Source organism: Strongylocentrotus purpuratus, unplaced genomic scaffold (assembly GCF_000002235.5).
Source record: "Strongylocentrotus purpuratus isolate Spur 01 unplaced genomic scaffold, Spur_5.0 spur5_scaffold_1, whole genome shotgun sequence".
NCBI lineage: Eukaryota > Metazoa > Echinodermata > Echinoidea > Camarodonta > Strongylocentrotidae > Strongylocentrotus > Strongylocentrotus purpuratus.
The window spans coordinates 51,611,667-51,632,623 of record NW_022145594.1 but is presented as its reverse complement, the minus strand read 5'-3'; the positions used below and the strand labels follow the sequence as shown (position 1 = coordinate 51,632,623).

At 36.5% G+C, this 20,957-nt stretch overlaps 1 protein-coding gene across 4 annotated transcripts; it reads right to left on the bottom strand.

Moving 5' to 3' along the window:
- LOC105439755 (EGF-like repeat and discoidin I-like domain-containing protein 3) lies at nt 1-20,307 on the bottom strand. Of its 4 annotated transcripts, XM_030978451.1 has the most exons (14): nt 19,920-20,307; nt 17,180-17,301; nt 16,760-17,023; nt 15,985-16,176; nt 12,356-12,460; nt 11,012-11,170; nt 8,408-8,584; nt 7,208-7,530; nt 4,994-5,150; nt 4,479-4,703; nt 3,224-3,373; nt 1,041-2,693; nt 532-609; nt 48-63 (listed from the first exon to the last, which is right to left on the bottom strand). In XM_030978451.1, the coding sequence occupies exons 2-10, from the start codon at nt 17,256-17,258 to the stop codon at nt 4,489-4,491; spliced, it is 1,671 nt and encodes a 556-aa protein (XP_030834311.1). In that variant the 5' UTR covers nt 17,259-17,301; nt 19,920-20,307; the 3' UTR covers nt 48-63; nt 532-609; nt 1,041-2,693; nt 3,224-3,373; nt 4,479-4,488. The 4 variants fall into 4 exon arrangements, with proteins under 4 accessions (XP_030834309.1, XP_030834308.1, XP_030834311.1 ...); XM_030978449.1 differs by having other exon boundaries at nt 1-609; XM_030978450.1 differs by having other exon boundaries at nt 532-2,693.
- Between the last annotated feature and the right edge of the window lie 650 nt (nt 20,308-20,957).

Below are 20,957 nucleotides of genomic sequence, written 5' to 3'. Positions count from 1 at the left end.
TTGAAAGGTTGTACTCTAGTCTTTATTCAAGCCTTACTTCGGCATAACGTGAATGTGGTAAAACTGTAAAATACAATGAATGATAACATCGCATCAATTATACATGTAAAAGATCATAATAGAACAAACTATGTTCTCAACAGTCCAACTAGGCAGATTCAGGCTTATGAATCAATCATAATCCAAACAGGTAAGTACATAAAATACTAACGTACATTTACTTTAATAGGTGAATCCCTTTAAGTTCAAAGTTTCTACCAGATGAACCTTAAAATCACAACAAACAATAGATTCTCAGTTTCAGTATTTATGGAATAATGCTCAAGTTATAATGAGAATTATTACAGCAATGTTTAGTCATGACTGTACCTATACAAAACCTGACCATTTTAGAGGTCTGCAAACGGCTTGCCGTACTTAGGAACAAAGCATTGTATATCATATAACATTCTTACAAAGGCAGTTTCCCAGTCTAAAATTATGTAGACTTATATCCTGTCCTTACAAGTCTATTCAACAAAATGAACTTACAGACTTGTGCACTTCCAAGCTATCTATCTGACGTAATCGGATTGTAACCCATGAATCTCTGTCGCTTGTCTCCTATAACTGCAAACATAATTTGATAGATTGCAAATAGGTATAGGCATCACCACTAGAAACAGATAATGGAAAAGTTGTGCTCATAACTTTAGGTTTCAGCAAAATTAACTAATCCTTTCAGTTATTAGACTTAGAGCCGGAACTGTTAGAAAAGCCCTCTAATTGACTGACACAACAATATAAAAATATTCATTCAATACTTTAACACAAACTTTAACTAGCAAAGGTAATTTTAACTATAATAGCTAAACTTCCAAATATCTGAAGATGTTTCCCCAAAATACAAAACATGCTGTAATTTATGTAGACATACTACTGTACAGTGTATGCTGTAGCTGTCAGAACTACTCAATCACGCTTATGACCATTTGCACACAAAACGTATTGAATTCTGTCCAGACTATTGATTATGATAAAAATAAGAGCATTGAACTTACACGAAATCATCAGGCAGTAGACCTCGATCCTAAACCTTCAAGAACCAGTTTAAACATGATATAATAACCATACTTTAAGAAAATTTACGAAACTTGTGGCTTGAGAAAATAGGATAGTTCGCTCAAAAGGAGCGCCATTGTTTCTGACTATGGAAAGCCAAGTGAACAGATTATATTTAATCGCGTGCAGCACAGAGAGAGAGAGAGAGAGAGGAAGGGTATGTATAGGGTATATGCAGGGAATTTGAGACCCTTAAGCACGTTTACATAATTTACATAAACATGAAAAATGTTACACATACAGAAAGTTTTGTATTCTCTTCAGTAACTTCTTCTCTTTATTTGGTTACAAAATTGTGGGCATGGTGAAACTGATTTAACATGTCACATGTCACAAGCTCAAATAAGTTTAACTCCGTTTATTCCATCCTTTTGACATCAACTTAATGAACTTTCTCTGGGAAGTTAGTTTTGCACAGTCTCGATGTAGAAGTAGTTCTTTTCCCCACATTTAGTACACGCTTCACCAAATTGCAGAACATTTTCTGAGCATCTTTTCATGCTGTTTTCCACAGTACCTGTAGCATTTCAACATCTTTGGTGGTGACTTTGACATCTGTTATTATCTGACCTTTGTCCCTTTAGATGATGTACCTCTAGGTTTCTCTGCATGAACCAGCTCTCCTTCGTGGCATCAGGGATCCCATAATTCTGCTTGGAGAGTTCCCCTACTCTACATGCAAGCAATTACTCATTCCAAATAAGACAATTTATCATAGATAATTAAAAGAAATACACAATATAGTATCCGTGTGCAGTGCGTCTTAATTCGCTTACCCCAGACTTGGTACTTGGTACTTTGTTGAGTAATCCCTTTGGCAGCTTACTCAGGAAGCTAAACTGGGACGGTAGGTGATGTGATATTACTAGTTATCGTGTGTAGGAATCTCGATATCGCAAGCAGCGAAACTTGATGTCCCATCGGGAAATTGCTCGAGCTTGACTTCGTTTCCCGGAGAGCGTTCGGGTGAGGGAATTTTGTTTATGATGAGCTTTCCATTAGAGTAGAGTTTATTGAAGTTTACCGTATAGTGTTGATCATTTAAGATTCAACTGTCGCTCCATCGTAAAAGTGGAGTCTACTCTCGGTTATCAAATAGAGCTATTATCGGTTAAACACCATGTACAAACATGGGTTAAAAGTCTCCATTAAAAAAACAAAATAGTAGATTATTTGTCTTTAAAGATCTTGCTGTCGCCTGTAATCGTGTAATCGTCTGACACCAAAACTATAGCGCTATACTCAAATCATTTATAATTTTGATCGACTCACCCATTAATTAAGATGCTATAGCACAATAAGTATTTTAATAAATGAATTAATAAATAAATAAATGAATTAATCAATTCATATATGGATATATTACTAGATAAATAAATACATGAGTAAATGAATATGAATACAATTAAATAAAACAACAAATCAATTTAATGATAAATCGTTATGGTTCAATTGTTAATACCAAGTACTTCGAATCTCATAGCCGCAGCTCCAATGAATGTTGCAGTATGAACCCTAACGTACCGTGCGGTTACTGGCTCAGGAAACAGTAATGTCACATATGTGTTACCATCAAAATTTCCTGCATATGTCTGAAAGAGAACGAAAGCATTTGAGAATGTTTATTTCTTATAATGATAATTTTAATAATGATAATGATAATAACAATAATAAACTTTATTTGTGTATTATCCAAGAAAAGCCTCATGAGTATCACTGCTGCTATTCCCAAGGGCCCTGCAATTCATATAACCCCCGGAAACTTCCAGGTACCCAATTACACCTGGGTGGAGAATGGCAAATGTTGATTAATGTCTTGCCTCAAATCCATTGGTATAACACTTCCATGAGAAGTGCAATATGGCACAGAGACTTCATCGCCAAAGCACATAAATAATTGATTTTAATGGAACTTTTCATATTTGTTCAATACTTGTTAAATCCTTTAATTTTGCATACTAGAAAATACATCCTTTTGGATGTGTTAATATAATATATGGGGAAATAATTGCATGCAAAAACAATACAGAAATTCAAAAAATACATAATAAGTAATAACAAGACCATGAATAAAAAGTAAGATGAAATAAGCATTTTCTGGAAGCGCGAAAATGAAACTCACTTCTCGTACCCCACACTGCTCTTTCAGAGCAAAGGTCCAATTTGTATTGTCCCTTGAGTAGGAGATTTGGAATGACGTAACCCTTTGTCCAAACATGGACCTTCCCTGCGTGATAACACCAGTTACCAAAGTATCCTCGCCGAGATCGACCTTTGTGTGATTTTAATGATGAAAAGGACAAAATATTAATATATTCAATGGCAGATTATCTTGCATTTGATACCAATGTTAAGGTCAAGCGATATATAACAAATATGAACCCTTTTTAACAAATGTTGCTTTCAATATGAGCAAACCGAAAGGGCTTGTCAGATTTGAATGATAGCGATAGCCAATCAAAATCAAGATGATGACATCCATGTTGATCATGATTTATAATACTTAGGAAATAATAATGATAATTATAATAATGATAATAACAATGATAATAATACTTATAATAATAAGAGTAATAATAAAATAAACAACACGAGGATGTTCTCGTACAGCAACGGCTCGTTTTTTAATTATTACTATCATTTTGATTTTCATTCTCATCATCATTATTATTAACATTATTATTATTCTCATTATTCCTATTCTTATTTTCATTCTTATTATTCTTATTCTTATTATATTATAATTATTATATATGAAGAGCTTCATTCCAAAAGGCGCTAAATCCATTTTTTACCAAAATGGAGTTATTAGTATGAGTACATACCAGTTGCACATGTGCATTTAAATCACCATTCCTTTTCTCAAAATAATTTTCAGAAATATGAAAAAAAATTGACACAAAAATTTTGTTTAGTTCCAAAAGGCGCTAAATCCACAGTCAGAGCGCAGTATTGTTCCAGTGACCCGGATTGACAACAGCTTTTAGCTTTTTGCTTGCATCGAGATCGATCATATTTCTGCAGTATTTACAGTGTACGCCAATGCACGCTCTACCTGATCTGTAATACTCCACTTTGAGAAACGTTCCGCGGGGCATGCATGTAACGTGTAAGAGTGGTGGTGATGCAGATTTTTCTTCTCTCCCCGTTCCAAGCGTTTTTGCTCATTATGTTACTGCCTCTGGAAGGTGAGCCCCCTGGAATGTTTGCCCCCCCCCCCCCAATCCCAAACTGCTTTCGGCGCGCCTGGCAGCCTATCACGAATAGAAGGTTGATTTTATATTATATTCTAGCTGTACACATATTGTTTTCTTGATATGGGTACACTTTAATTCAAATCATCTCAATGCGCATTTAGACATGCTGGAGCAAATTACCTTAACCCACTTATTGTTGTCTGAACGGGCAGGGATCCATGCACCGGGGCTTAATTAACCCTGCACTATAAACTTCATTCAGCCTTGCTCTGTAAGCTGCATGATAGGAATCTAGGATCGATGACGAGGTCAGACTAGAGTCTGGTATCCGACCATCTTCCACGCCAAGCCCCTCGCCGAGGACAGGAGGAGTGCAACCAAGTTTCGCATCGAGGTTCAGCGACGCTGCAAAAAAAAAAAATGAAAACACCTAACTGACCATCTAACTACTTTTCTTATATTTCCTGTTATTCGTAAGGTAAGGTTGACATTTCAAAATATTTTTTCTTAAATGTAATCCGGAAATCTACCCTGTCAACAAGCTATATGACGTACTAATAAAAACAAACGCATGCAAAATAGAACAGCAACAACAACAACAAGAAAAGAAAAAACGGGTGAATGGGACTGCCCACAACTTTTTCGTCCAGAGTTCTCAAGTTTTGACCATCTCTTGCAAAATACTCTGCACTTACTTATGGCATCAGTTAGAGGTCCATACCCATATAGTTCCATCCTCAAAGAAATTTGAACGTGATTGGTCTTTGGATGGATCCGGAAAGAGCGTCCAACTATCGGCCTAGCAAGCGTCTGAGTCACATGGCTATTACGGTCATAGTTTCCAGGAAATATCTGTAAAACATAAATTGAATGAGAATGACTTTAAGTAATAGTGCAAAGAAAACTCATTCTTAATGAAGCTCATGTTAATTTTTAACCCTTTATACGGCCTGTTAATCAATACAACGCTGACTAAACACATTGTTGTCAAGAAGAGCCAATTACGTTTATCATGGCCATCTTTGTTCTCCTTCTTTCCCCATCCCCATCATTCACAAACGTTTAATCGACACTTTTTCACCCTAGAATCACGGTTTCTAAAGACGTTTAGTTTAAAACGCAATGCGTTCAAGCGATTTTTTCGTCGGTCGTAAAAATAAACGTGTTTGAAAACACAAACATGAAACGCTGAAAAAGATGCGTTTTGTATCATGATTCTGCAGAATCACGGTCGCTAAAATTCGATTGAACGGACGGAGTTCTCAATCATGATTGTATGACGGAGCCTGTTCCGGTTTGGGCAAAAACCGCACGCCTGCTTTTCATGCAATTTGCGTTTACTATACCATGCTCTTTATCGTGGCCTGTTCCGTTATGTTATACCTTGTTTTCCTTCTATCTTTTTCTCTTTCTGTCTTTCCTTCTATTCTTATGTTATTATTTGTTTTTTTCCTTCTATCACCTTCTCTTATGTTATTCTTTATTTTTATAATTCTATCACTTTCTCGTTTGTTATTCTTTGTTTCTTCTTTCTATTCTTATGTTAATCTTTGGTTTTCCCTTCACTCACATTCTCTTATGTTATTCTTTGTTTTAATCATTCTATCACCTTCTCTTTTTGTCTTTCCTTATGTTATTCTTTGTTTCTTCCTTGTATCACATTCTCTTTTTGTCTTTCATTATGTTATTCTTTGTTTCTTCCTTTTTTTTGTTTTTTCCTTCTATCACCTTCTCTTATGTTATTCTTTGTTGTTATAATTCTATCACTTTCTCTTATGTTATTCTTTGTTTCAATCATTCTATCACTTTCTCTTTCTGTCTTTCCTTATGTTATTCTTTGTTTCTTCCTTCTATTCTTATGTTATTCTTTCTTTTTTTTCCTTCTATCACCTTTTCTTATTTTATTCTTTATTCAGGGGGTGGTCGAAACTTCCCTATCAACATGGCTAGCTCAACCAAGGTGTCAATTTCGAGATTTTTGTTTCTTGTTTCTTTTAAAGGCAGGCTTTACTACTTCAGCCAGAAGGGATTAGACCACACAGCGAGCGAGCGAGGTCACTGTGACAGATAGCTCATTAACTCATTAACTCAGCTCTAATTTAACATAAGAAAAAGAGGATCATGGGGGACCAACAGGCACCGATTGGGGAAGTTTTCTATATAGAGGGAGCAAGTAGCTACAAGTTGGACAGTGTGCCTTTAATTCTTTTTAAAATACAAACAAAATGTATTATAATTATTATTGGGTTGTAAATGTTGTAATAATGATCCTCTGTTGTTTTGATATACATAGGCCTAAACATGTATTATGTTTATTGCCTTTTTGCCCATTTTATTTTTTTGGTCACCCATTATACATAAAACAAGAAATAGGAGATCCTTTCCTCTATTTCCTGTTCCCCAGTTTTGGAACTTAAAAATAAATATGGCACTTGGCTAAAAGTAAACTTATTGTTAAGTTTCATAAACCATGTTAGCTTAATGAATCTTTCTGTCCCTGGCATTCAAGTGGTTGTACTATCCTTTATCTATACCTGCTCATTTTTATGTTTTCTGATTTCCTACGTCTTTTCTTTATTGCAAAATAAAAAAATAATAATAAATATAATACTATTAATGATATAAATTACAGTGGGACCTTGTAACATGAAAACATTGTTATATCAACTTTCACTTCAGCAAGACAATCCAATCGGTTTTATTCCTAAGTAATATATACTGTATTTTGTTTGTTTTGTTTGTTTATTTGTAAGGTTCTTTTTGCAGCCATACAAAGCTGTATCATAGCAACAAATTTTCCATAGTCCCATGGAGTTATAACGAGGTCACACTGTATATCTGTGAACGCAAAGACCACTGATTATTTGTTTGTTTTTAGTGTAATTGAGGAGCCGCAGTTTTGGAATTACCTCAACTGATCCAGAGTATACATTCAAATAATTAGTCCAAGCCGTGTCGTCAAAACTAGACGAACAAGTGTATGACGTCACCCACTGATCAGCGTCATTTCTTCCCTGAGTCGTTATGGCCGTTACGATATAACTGGACTCAAATTGGACCTGCATCCATTGGTATTGGTCGGACACGTATGAGATCCAGGCTGTCTCAGAGTTCAGCCGGCCGACACCGCTGCAGTAGGGCACAGTGTAGCAGGATGATACAGAGAAAGCCGAATCGGAAAGAGCACCACTTTCAAGGCCGAGTGGTCGACCAGATATATTACACGGGTTCACTGTTGAGAATCAAGTCAAGAAAAAATAAATGCATCTTACAGAGTAAACCCCAGAGGCCTAGAAGTGCAAATAAAACACGAGAGTGAAAATTACAATTCACGTCATAGCAAGTCATTAAACCGTTAGTATACGCGGTGTGGCAAAAATGCAACGAAATTATGACATCTTAAAAAGCAGTAACCGTCCTCGATAAAATTTCGTAGGTGAGGAATTTTATAATATCCTCTATAAACCTCTCCTTCAATATTATAAGGATATAAAATCAAAGGAAATACTACAGAGATATCATTTTTTTCTCAAAATGTACAAATTTTCAAATGTTTACAGAGAGATCACATGCCAATATATATCAAGTTTTTGTATTTCGCGACAAATATTTTCAGAAAAAACAATGTCTAATAATATTATGAGTTGGAAATTGCTGCGTTTTAGTTGTAAAAAAATATCGTAAGTTAGTTTTTTCGCTTGAAACATTTTGAAATTCACAAGACCACTAGGGGGTATTTTGCAGGTTATCAATAAATGTTCATTAAGAATGGTCGAGCTATTTTAAAGATATCGCCAATCAAAATATCTCTCTACTTTTTTTTTTTAGATTTCCTGTAGATATAGAACATGTTTCCATTGTTGAAGCTTTACTGATGGAGTTACTTTCTGTCAACCATGTGTAGACAAAGCATATTATCAATATTATTACTATCATTGTTATTATCATTATTATTGCTAAAAATTATTATTATTATTATCATCATCATCGTTATTATTATTACTATTACTATCATATTATTATTACAATTAAAAAGTATTAATATTATCATTTTTAGTATTATATTTTATATGATTACTTTTATCATTATCATTGTTATAATTACTTACCGGGGCAACACACAATGGAAATAGTTTCACTCTCGTTTATTCGTCCCACTTTAGTCTCACTGTACCAGCAGTCGGTGATGTTTGTGGTATTAGCAGGGCATATCACTGATTCGGCTTCAGCAGGAACATCGACGGACGAGGACTCGTACAGTGGACCGCTCACCGTCGCAAATACTCCTTGTTCAATAAATTTGAAGTAAAAGTAGGATACAAGAGTAGTCACAATATTATTTTGAAGAATATTAACTTCATCGAGTACCACAATAACTGATTTGTGATGACATACAACACATGCAACTAGGGTAGGCTCCCGATACAACAGTTTTGAAAACTGGAAAGGATAAGAGAGGGAATTAGGTTAAAGAGGGAAAAAATCAACTGGAAATGGAATTTCAATCTCCAACTCGACCAGAATATATATACTCCTCATTATAACACTAGTGTTTGATGATTTAAAAAAGAAGTAAATACATTAAAGAATAATTTGATATAAGTTTGCAATAATTATATTTCAATACAAGAAAACAAAGTGCATGATAATATGTGTACATAGACTCAAACTCCTTCAAGGAATCTCAAAAATAATGGGAAACAATGAAGGAAGTCCACACGTTTAAATATCTTTGTTCACTAAAAAATCAGTTTGGAAAAAGTGTTCATGAGGTAAATAAAAGGATTGCAAAGGCAAGGGGTACGTTTACGCTATTGAAATTCGTAATAAAATAATTAGAACATAACCATGAAAACCAAAATCCGTAGCTTTAAGTCATTATATCTGATTAGTTTTTCACCAGGGGTGTGAGTGTTGGACATAAACGAAGCGATTGAGAGAAGATCAAAGGCTACATAGGCCTGATTGTTGAAAATGAGAATGTATCGTGAACAGAAAAGATAACAAATGAAGAAGTGTTAAAAAATCACCACTCATCAACCCAATAAGAAAGAGGCAAATGTAATTTGTTGGTAACATTATCATGCAGAAAGGTTAATTTAGAAAAATGTTTATATATATGTATATATATATATATATAAAGGCGTGAAAAATGGTCTAGGAACGTGAGACGTAGCTGTACTTTACAAGTTTATTACGAGCTTTTGGCTTGTGAGGCCTTCTTCAGGTTCTTGCTTGTGTGTTGGGCTGTCGGTGTGTTTATTCAGTTGTAAAGTACAGCTACGTCTCACGTTCCTAGACCATTTTCTTCACGCCTACATATTCTGGAACACCCGTTGTCATGTCAGAGTTGAGAATTCTCGCACTTTTATATATATAAATATATATATAGATCAGTAACATCCGTGTCACAGGTCAGTAATCCACACTTGACCGCACATCCCTTATTACACATTCACATATATCACAAAAACTGAATAAACACACCGACAGCCCAACACACAAGCAAGTTAAAACACTTTGAATTTGCATAATCATTCTAAGTTTATTCCAAAAGTATTTCTCGTACTAAGTTTTGCTATGTTCATGATGCTTGACTATGATTAAGTGATATCAAGTTTGTATGCCATGTATATTTGTTCATACAATGTATTTGTTTGTAAATGTGTTTGCACTTCAGAACCTGAAGAAGGCCTCACACGAAAACTTCAAGTACAGCTACGTCTCACGTTCCTAGGCCATTCTCTGCACGCCTATATATATACATATATATATATATATATATATATATATACATACATATATATATATATATATATATATAGGCGTGAAAAAAATGGTCTAGGAACGTGAGACGTAGCTGTACTTTACAATTGTATTACGAGCATTCGGCTTGTGAGGCCTTCTTCAGGTTCTGAAGTGAAAACACATACAGAAACAAATACATTGTATAAACAAAATTATATGGCATGCAAACTTAATATCACTCAATCATAGTCAAGCATCATGAACATAGCAATGATTAGTACGAGAAATACTTCGGAATAAACTTAGAAATCATTATGCAATTTCTTCACGCCTACATTTTCTGGAACACTGGTTTTCATGTCAGAGTTGATAATTCTTGCACTCATACATATAGAGGTGTAGAGAGGTGTCGTGGACGAGTGAATATGTCAACGGACTGTGGATCACAAGGTCCGCGGTTCAAGTCCCACCGCGGCACTAATGTCCTTTGGCAAGACATTGATCTACATTTGCCACTCTCCACCTAGGTGTTAAATGGGTACCCGGCAGGATGTGAAAGCTAATGTGCTTAGATTAGCAAGTGTGCGCTTGTAAAAATGACGCCTGGCTGGAATGCTCCCCAGGGAGTGGAGAATGTGCATGCATTGTGTGCGAGTAAGCCTGAATCCGATGACCGGGGTAATAATATATATATCTGTAAAACGCTTTGAGAGGGCCTTCGGTCTTGTAAAGCGCTATATAAGAACTAGCTATTATTATTATTATTATTATTATATATATATATATATATACATTAACATGGAGTATTGCTGGAAAGAGAATCAGGGAAAGGCAACAGCTCGCACATTTGCAAAGCCTGAACAAACTTGCAATCAAAAATGAAAAAAAGCAATATCAGCAATTTAAGTATAGCTGATAATAGACATAAATGGAGGGCCATTAAGATGATAAGGATAATGTCTTACCTTCAAACCCTAGATACTGACATGCCATTTGAGATAAGTTTTTGTTCCAATGATCCTGATGTACCAGCACGTATGTGTTAGGACTGGAGCAGGACGATAAGGCAAGCGTTCCTTCATTTTTCTTTTCACCAAGAAGCTTTAACGAATGGATGGTTACATCTATATAGTTAACAATAGAAATAAGACAGATATATTGAGGGGAAAAAAGAGAAAATTGAACTCATTTAGTGACCTGGGAAAAACAAGAATTTACGGCGATGTGAAGTGTCTCAGCTCTCCAATCACACCTGAATAGTCACTGGTTTGTGTAAGGCGCTAAATTGACCAACTCATTTTTACATCGAAGTCACTAAGTACTTAAACCTTAGTCATATATATTAGAACACGTTTTGTGTTGGTGTGAATGCAATTAGTAAATAGTTGATGGACGATTTGTGATCAACCACTCATAAGTATTATTACAGAGCCATCTGCTAAAATGAATAATGGGGTGTAAATATGTAGTTAAATTGAAGCATGAACAAAGCCCAGGGAAATCCCCACAATCAACAAAAGAGGTATAACTATACACTAGGATTACTTCACTCCATAAATATATAGATTACAAATTATTTTCATTTAGCACTTCATCAAATCGTATTTATGGAGTTCCTGGAGTCCCTGTGAAATCCACTATTAAACTGGTTTGACCGTACCTCTTCTTGTACATACTTAGCCAATACTTTTCCTCGGATGTTTACCATGATGGTCTTCAAACCAGAGGCAGGTAAATCCTGTATCGCTCTCCTCAAGAGTACAATTACCTCCATTTACATGTAGAAAAGGGTTCAACAAGGGTTTGCCCCCTGAAATAAAACCTCTGAGTAAGCCTCCTTCTCACCTACCCTTCATCAAGAGAGCCTTTTAAATTGAAGTATTCATTCCGATTCCGCTATCCTCGCAGAGTACCGCCATGTAGAAAAAGATTTTGACCAGGATTCGCCCCCTCCCCTCCCCTTCCCCTCCGTATAAAAAAAACCTGGTCCGTTTCTACCTCTGTCTTACCATCCTTACAGCTTTTACCACGATAGTTATCGAAGTAGAGAATAGCTGTATTGCTCTCCTAACAAATGTCTCCATGTCGACAAGAGTTTGCCCCCCTCCCCCTCCTCGCTTACAAATACCTGAATCTGGCTTTGCACTGTCACACTTACCACACTTGCACAATTAAAAAAAAAAACATGCTAGCTCTCTTGTTTCAAAATGCTCGCTCTCCCCACAATTACCATGTTGGGAAAGGGTTTTCACCAACCTCCCTCTCCCGTACACAAATCATTTACCTGCTTCCACCCCTGTCTCACTTACCTTCTTCACACCTTTCACCACAGTGGCGCTCTAAACAGAGACAAGTAAATCCTGTGTCCGTCTCCTCGCAAGTGTCTCCATGAAGACAAGGGTGTGAGAGGCATGCTGGTGACAGACATGACACATGGGGAAACATGGATAAGAAAAGTGAATACCCCAAGGTCTAATACATTAAAACAATGGTGTAAACACAAGGGACGCGAGGGTTAATGTCCCAGCCAATGGTTAAGAAATAACAAGAAATAAGAAAGTTAGAAAAGTGAGAAAGGGAAGGGGGGGGGGGGGTGACAAGAATTGAAACACATACGCCTGGACCACTAGATCTTTTTAAACACTAGCCTTGTAAATTATGATTTGTTTTTCAAGTAAGACCGATGACCCCCCCCCCCCCCCCCACCCCAAGCAACACAAATGACGGAGGTGTGTCCTAAGTTCAATTCTAATTGACAAAGGACGCACCATATATGGGTATTCGACACAGCCACTTCAAAATGTCTGTAATCAGTCTTGCGTTATCTATTGATCATGATTTTGTTGGTAATGTCATATGAAAGAATTAAAGAGTAATATTAAAATTACTATCATTATCATAAAAACAATGGGTGATTACTTTTGCAGTTTACATGTGATAAGATTTGTAATGAAAATGGAAAGTTAACATTTATTTTGTAGGCGAAATGTTGTTATATTTGTTGTTATATTTACATTTTGTGGTTATAGCATTTGAGTTAATATTTTTATATTTGCTGAAGCAATAATGATAATAATTTGAATTTATATAGCCTGCGCCAGATATGGTATTTCGTCTCTAAGCATTTTACAAATATTTTTACCCCGGTCGTCGGATTCATTCAGGCACAATGTGCACCATCTCCACTCCCTTCTTACCATATGATCACAATGAGGGCATAGGAAATTACGATCACCCACCCCTTTGCACCAAAGCAGGTGTTCGTGTAGCACAGAGCCTGAATGTAGTACCTACAGGGTGGCACAGGGGGGCACGTGCCCCCTTAGTAAAAAGGCAGAAGAAAAAAGAAGGGGAAAAGAACACGAGAGAAAGGAGAGATGAAACGAGTAAAGAGTAGATATATCAACCAACCAGACGCCCACCATTATGATCAAAGGCTTCAGACTGCTTTTTATCTACCGAATAAGTTTGGACCCCCCCCCCCCTCCGTGAGGCTAGTGCCCCTTCAAAATGTCGGCCCATGCTGCACCACTGGATGCCTAAGTATGTTTATGATGGATATGCATGACCTGTACAACCAAACATTAGGCTTCCGTTCCCGTTTATTCAACAGCAGCCTAGAGATATTATCCTGTTTAATTAACTTAAACTAACACCTTTAACATGTGAAAGGGGCAATTCATTTGATACTGCGGTCCGTGAAATTGCGCCTAGTTCAGCGTACTTCCAGCCATATGTACTCGCAAACACATACTTTTGTTAATGATCATAATTCACCTTGTCACCGGGACGTTTAGGTAGCACAATACACTTCAGTATATTACATGTATACATAATATATTGCACTGAAATGGATTCATTGCCTTTTTCGTATAAATTCGTCATGTGTGGGCGGTTCTGTATAATGCAACATATGCTCCAATAAAAAGTCGTAATGAAATTCAGCCAACCCGATTAATTGCTTTGCATACAGCGGAGTTCAGCCAGTCGTATCAATTGCTTTGCACACAGCGGAGTTTTTTCTCACTCCTCTTGCTAATAATATCTGAATTACAGTCGAATATGTTCGTCCAAATCAGGATTTATTATTTATTGTTTCCCTTACTTATTTTTAATTTCTACCCGGTTTTCCGTACGATACGTCAAAGGTGGCTTGTTTAAATCTAATCTAATTCGATACAACTTTAGATGTAGTTTCATCCTGTACTGGATGTTTTTCTTCAACATTGACATTGTCATTTGAGAGGTTATGTGGTGGGGTCTAATGCCTAGGTCACATATAAACCGGGCCCCGTTCGATTTTCCCTACCCGACATGTCACCAACTTCCAATCACTTTTCCTACATGAACTCGAAATAAAATGTGTGTAATTAAAAGATACAAGAAACACGATGAGAGTTTTATGGCGAAATTCATTTTTTTATGAATGAAATTGATATTATGGTACTATAGGCTAATAGGCCTATAGGTAGCCTGTTCTTCTTTTCATTACTTGCTATTAGGCCTACTCACAATTATATCGAATACTGTAGGCCATTTTCTTACAACGCTTTTGCCTGGTGACGACTTTATTTTTACAGGTGTTCTTCACGAGTCAGATTGTAGATTGCACGCAGGCGCGTACGCCGGGGGGGGGGGGGGGGGGTTAACCCCCCTTCAGTTTGGGTATGTGTGTATTTTGGAGCAACCCCATGCTATGTAATTAAAACAAAAGTGTCCTTTTTTTGGGAGGGGGGGGGGGGGGGGGTAAGAGGACATTTTTTTTTTTTTGGTCTCAAAATTTGAAAAATTGACATTTTGTTCCGTTAAGGTGGGGGGGGGGGGGTATAGTCACCTTTTTAAGGTCAGCCATTGGTTTTGTGTTTTAATTTAAAAATTGATAAATAATAATAATCACAAAGGGTGGGGGGGGGGTGGCATGTGGTGGGGTCTCATGCAGGCTTAATCAATGTGCTATTTTGCCTGTACACAACTAGCGTATAGGTGTCAAAATGCCCTTTCAATAAACTATTCAAAGTAAGTTCCAAACAATGTTTCTTTCAGTTTTCTTTAAGAAAACAATTTCATAGTACAACATTCTTGGTTTGTCACGTCTATAGATTATCAAGTCAACTGTTACTTGATAATTAAAATCACACTATTCTTATACTTGTCACACCTTCATCTGAAAGTTCAAGTTCAAATGCCTTTAGTTTTCATCAGACATTTTGTGAAAAAAGAATTGTTAAAAGTTTGCAAAAAGCAAGTTGAACGAGGGAAGCTTTGCAAAATGGTATGGCACGAAAACACGAAACCGGAAGGCAAAAGTTTTAACTGTTTGGTGATATCGGAACTATTTATTGTTTATCCAGGAGCCTCTTAAGCATTAATAGTATTCTTCGTTGCAAAAGATTACCCACAATTTTACATCTGGATGGAGAGGGAAGTACGCCATGCCAAAGCAGGTTTGAGTGCCAGGCTGGGTTTCGAACCCTCTACGATTGGTTTGAGAGTTTATTGAAGTAACCACTATAATTATCACGACACCGCCTATTATTGAACATAAAATTGTAATTATATTGAATGAATGACATTTTCGGTAATACAATACCTGGTCACGGTAATAGGGTAATCAACAAGTTGTGATCGATGTCATAATAACATGGTTCTTCTTCAGTGCCATATAAATATGAATTGAAACAAATGCATTGTTTTGGCTACAGAGTAATTTTTCGGCTACATGTTATTTTCCGAAGGTTTGTAATTCCGATAGTTCTCTTTTTCTAAAGGCTTGTAATTCCCAAGGTTCATATTTCCGAAAATTAAATTGGATTCGTAATTCCGAAAAAGACGTAGAACGATATATTGATTATCGGAATTATGAACCTTCCATGTATTAACGAGACTTTCTCATTTTCAGAATTACACACATTTCGCGGATTTTGCATGTAAATACTACCTGGTTCGGTGCAATAGTAGCGCTGGACATCATGATGAATCTGAAGGTCTGCTGGGAGGTTGGATATTAACCAGTCTAGATCGGATTGCATGGGTTTCGGGATCAATTGTACAGTCTCGCCGCTCTCCAGAGTGGTCAAAGGACATGACATCATAGTCACATGAGGACAGACATCATGTACGTCATGTAATGCTACAATGGAATTGAGTTAAAGTATGAATAAATTGATAAATACATTGATAGATAAACACATACTTAAACGAATGTGTAAGTATATAGAAGTAGATGTTAATGAATAAACGGTATGAATTAATGAATGAACAAATATATAGAAAAATGTACGTTTGAATAAAATACTCATGAAAAACAACCAATACATTCCAATAGACAGAAGGAGCAACACTGGTCATTGGCTGCCAGTATTGTTCTCGAAAGCTCATTTCACGAAGGTTAAGGTTACCGAACAAAATGGTCCAATATAATAATGAGTTGTACATGCAAAAATATTTAATGCAATTCATACATCACAATGGGGTCGAGCACACAAGATCTTTAAATAGATCTTTAATCTGATCCCCACTCAATTGATGTTACTTGTGGTTCCAACTCCTGATTTGAATATGTCCATCTTTTAGTATTTATCATATGCGTTCATACGCAAATTTATGTATATGTTTTGTATATATTGAATGAATAATTGAACTGAATTGAATTGAATTGTACATTAATTGATTTTGAGCAGCGCTTTGCTCACATTTTAACACTACAACGCTACCTTTGCATCTGGGGTCGAGGAAACCTACAGCACAATACTCCCATCTTATCCCAGGAATGGTGGTGTAACACCAAGCAGTGTCACCATTATCTGGGTTCCTGCAATAGTTGTCGTCTAATCCTGCCTTAGAAAAGTCAGCTGGAGTATAATCGTGTTGGTGGGGATCCTGAGAGGTCCATGCTTGACAAGTATGACCGTTGATTGTCTGAGATAAGTCTCCTCTGTAGTTCACTCCAGTAGAATCTTCTTGACATGCAGGTGTGTCTCGAGAAAAACAGGATAAGGTCTAAACGTTACATAATTAAAACATTAGGATTGTCGCCCTTGAAATGAATACGTAGCTAGATGATACGTAAGCAAAAACGAACCCAAACAATAAAACTGGCAGTTAGTAGGGGGAGATAGGGTTGGTGGTCTTACCTGATACACTGACTGTTTGAACTCCATTCACTATCACAACGATGGCTGCAATTACATGTAGCTTTAGTATATCCCCCATGCTTGAGGGCGTCCTTCCTCCGCCAGAGGCAATTCCAAAGATCCTACATGAACAGAAAATGGTGTTATCGATGTAATTAACAAGGTGTCATAGTTTTATGGGGTGAGGTGAGATTGGAAAATATGATCACAATATTTAAAATGAACTGATTTTTGAAAGTCACCTCCTTTTTTTTATCAACAGATTTGAGGCACTGCACTTATTTCGTTTCAATCTTAAGAGTATAGATATCAGCATTAAAGGTGACACTGGCTTAAAAGTTTCAGGAAGCAGTCATTGGTTAACAAAAGCAACCTACTCAACTTTGGTAGCTTATGTTTCAAATGTCATGATTAATGTGACGTTGAAACTATTTCTTGATAAAGAAATAATGTTCTTTATGTAATGATACCCTATTCGTTTCCATTTTCTAAAACATTAATAGCGAGTGAGCGAACACAAATTAAGAATCTGTTCTGCTTGTTCGTGCAGTGTTGTAGGTCTACAGTTTGGCATACAACTATTATCCATTTCCAATCAGCATTAGGCAAACATGGGACGAACTACACCCCGCGGAGGTTCGATACGGGACGCTGACAATTGGACGACATACGGGACAATCCCATAAAATATGGGACTTCTGGTAAAAATAATCCCGTATTAGTTTAAAATGGACCTTACTCGACGACCTGTTGCTAAGGTCTCACTGGAACCAAAAGTGGAAATTATCGAGTAGAAAAAAAAAGCGATTGACCAGCCTTTGTGAAAGAGTTGTACGGTGCACCAGGTCAAATGCAACAAAAAGTCAAGCATTCATGGGAAGACAACTTGACTTTTATCAGCAGTACAAAGTTTGTCATTCTACAGACGAATAAGTGTATTCTAGTCAAAAGTTATGTGCGACTCAATAGAAGGAGTGCATTGGATCAAGCAAATCAATGTGATTGACAGATTTAGAAACCTGAAAAACAAGCCTTATATTAGAAATCGGTCAATAATTAAGATGTATTTAATAACGGAGTAATGGCAGAAGATGTTAGTGCCAAAAAAAGCTCACCGTATAAGACAATAATTCAAACATTTTCCAATTCATTTAATTTAATTTATTCAACCATAAAACGTGATATTATACAAAGTAATAAAGGTTAGGAGCCCTAAAGAAGCGAATGCTTGTAAACAGGGCCCCTTGAGCAAATTAACCATACACTGTCGCTCATATAGTTGGAATATTTTTTTAAACCTCACTTTATGGAAGACAATGATTTATTCCTAATAAATCTAGATAAAAGTATACATTCTCAGATATTATTGAATAATAATTTGCCAGTGTTTGTTTTGCGTGACTGCTAAAACATGTGTATGCTACTATGCTTATCAACTAGGGGACCTACGTCATTAAGTCAGAAATGGCAGTGATGAGGATTAATGCCCCACAAAAGGGCGCTGATATAGCACATCGACACGTTTTTTTATCCTGGGGCCTCACAGTTGCGAGGCCATAGCTTTGCCACTAAACCATGACTGTACGCAGCGGGGGCTAGGGTAGGGGGCAGTTCCCACAAATAAAAAAAAAAGAAACGAAAATGCAATAATTGTTCAATAATTCATTGAATTTCGCCCGGTCCCAAACATAACAAAATCGCTGTGTGCCCATGCCTTGAGCCATAATGCATGGTCGTACAAAGAATGTTTTTTTTATGTTGGGGACCTGGGTAAAATTCAATGAATTATTGAAAATTGGTTGCATTTTCTTTGTTTTTTGTATTAGTGGGAACTGCCCCTACCCTAGCCCCCGCTGCATACAGTAATGGTTCAGTGGCAAATCAATGGCCTCGTAACTATTAGTGCCCTTATGTGGGGCATTTATGACTAAAGGGCGTAGGTCCCCTAGTTGATAAGCATAGTAGCATACACATGCTTTTAATAGCAGACACGCAAAACAAACACGGGCAAATTATAATTCAATAAGATCCGAGATTGTATACTATTATCTAAAACCTATTAGGAATAAATCAATGACACAGTAATTTCATGAATTGGGGTAAAACTAAAATATTCCAACTATATGAGCGACAGTGTGCATACAACCAATCTTTTAATAATACGAACATTCAATCATCAACACACATACACATTGCATAAATTCGCACACACACAGCTAGAAGGAAAGAAAAAGAAGTAGAAGTAGTAGAAAACAAAGAAGAATTATAAAAGAAAGATAGTTGTATATACATGCTGATGACGCCGTATGGTTCAAGACTCCGTCGTCAAAACATGACTACCATGACCACGGAGTATTGAAGGTAAAAATCTATCAGCCATGTCAACAAATTAAACTAAGGTAACGCCAGTCTTTAAACATAAATAACCAAAACTGTCAGTAACAGGCAAAATGTGTAGATGACGAAATATAGGTCCACCTGGACTTCGAAAGTGAGAGTTTGGTAGATGTCTTTCTTTTTTTAGTAATTTCAACCTGAGGAGGTGGGTTTGATATGAATAGCCCCAGAAAATAACACAATAAAATAAATAATGATGAGTATAGTTTGAGGTCAAATATATGTTAATCTGTTATGACACCAATACCTCTTGAAATCTTTGCACAAATAATATATGAATAAGATTCCATGAAAGAAATTCATTCAATTAGCATTTTAATAGCATGAAGGTTAGGCGTCTTACCTTGTAGAGGTGTTTGATAACAACCAGTTCGTCTAAAAATTGAGGATCACTAAGAGATGCAAAGATCACAAGTCCCAGCCCGAGGTATGCTAACTGAAACTGATACTGATCAGCTAACCAGTCTTCCTCAACTCATCGTGCGCTTGTTGGCTGGCGACTCAGAATCAATGTTGGGCGGGGCTACAACAGTAGCCACAACAAAAGCTACAGACCAACCAGCCGACCAATCATCTCGAACGTAAGGATGAATGTCATGCGCAGGCTGTGTTGTTTAGAACCAATAGTCTGGACGACGAGCGAATACTGTATATAGCCGGAGAAATGTCTCTAATGTATTTTTTTCGTCACATACTTTATTCATTCAATATAATAGCAGAAAGAATGTAAAAAAAAGCAAGTATATAGTTGAAGGTTAGTTTGTTTGTTTGTTAAGCTTCGGTCAAATAAGTTCGTACGAAAGATGAGTTCGTACAAATATCGTACTCGTACGATATCAAGAATTATCATTGGTTCACAACGTAAAATCATTTCTTGATATCAAGAATTCAATTCTTGACATCACGAATTCGATTTCTTGATATCAAGAAATGAATTCGTGTTATCAAGAAAGCGAATTCCTGATATCAAGAATTGAATTCTTGATATCAAGAAATGATTTTACGTTGTAAAGCAATGGTAATTCTTGATATCGAGAATTCGATTTCGTGATATCAAGAATTGACTTCTTGATATCAAGAAAGATGTTTAAATGATAAAACGGCTTGCCATACGACCGAGGCTTTAACTGTGACCAACGATGTAATGGTAATTATGTTATACTACTACGTCTGTGTGATTCATTCGTGCATTTATCTTATGCAACGTTCAATTTCTATTACTGTTACCATGGTTGCAAATATGATGCAATTTTCTATTCAATTTCACCCCGTACTCGCATCAGAAGCATTGAGGTGCACAAATGGTGTACCCCGAGTGCTGCTCTGTTTTTTCATGTTTAATCACATTTAACAGAAATCGACACGATTCTAAGAAAGTTGA

Coding starts and splice junctions, on each gene's coding strand:
- LOC105439755 (XM_030978448.1), bottom strand. CDS start 17,258: ATGGGGGATATACTAAAGCTACATGTAATTGCAGCCATCGTTGTGATA. Junction 12,461..15,984: donor CTACTATTGCACCGAACCAG/GTAGTATTTACA, acceptor GTCTGTCACCAG/CATGCCTCTCACACCCTTGT. Junction 11,171..12,355: donor TGGTGAAAGGTGTGAAGAAG/GTAAGTGAGACA, acceptor TTAACTATATAG/ATGTAACCATCCATTCGTTA.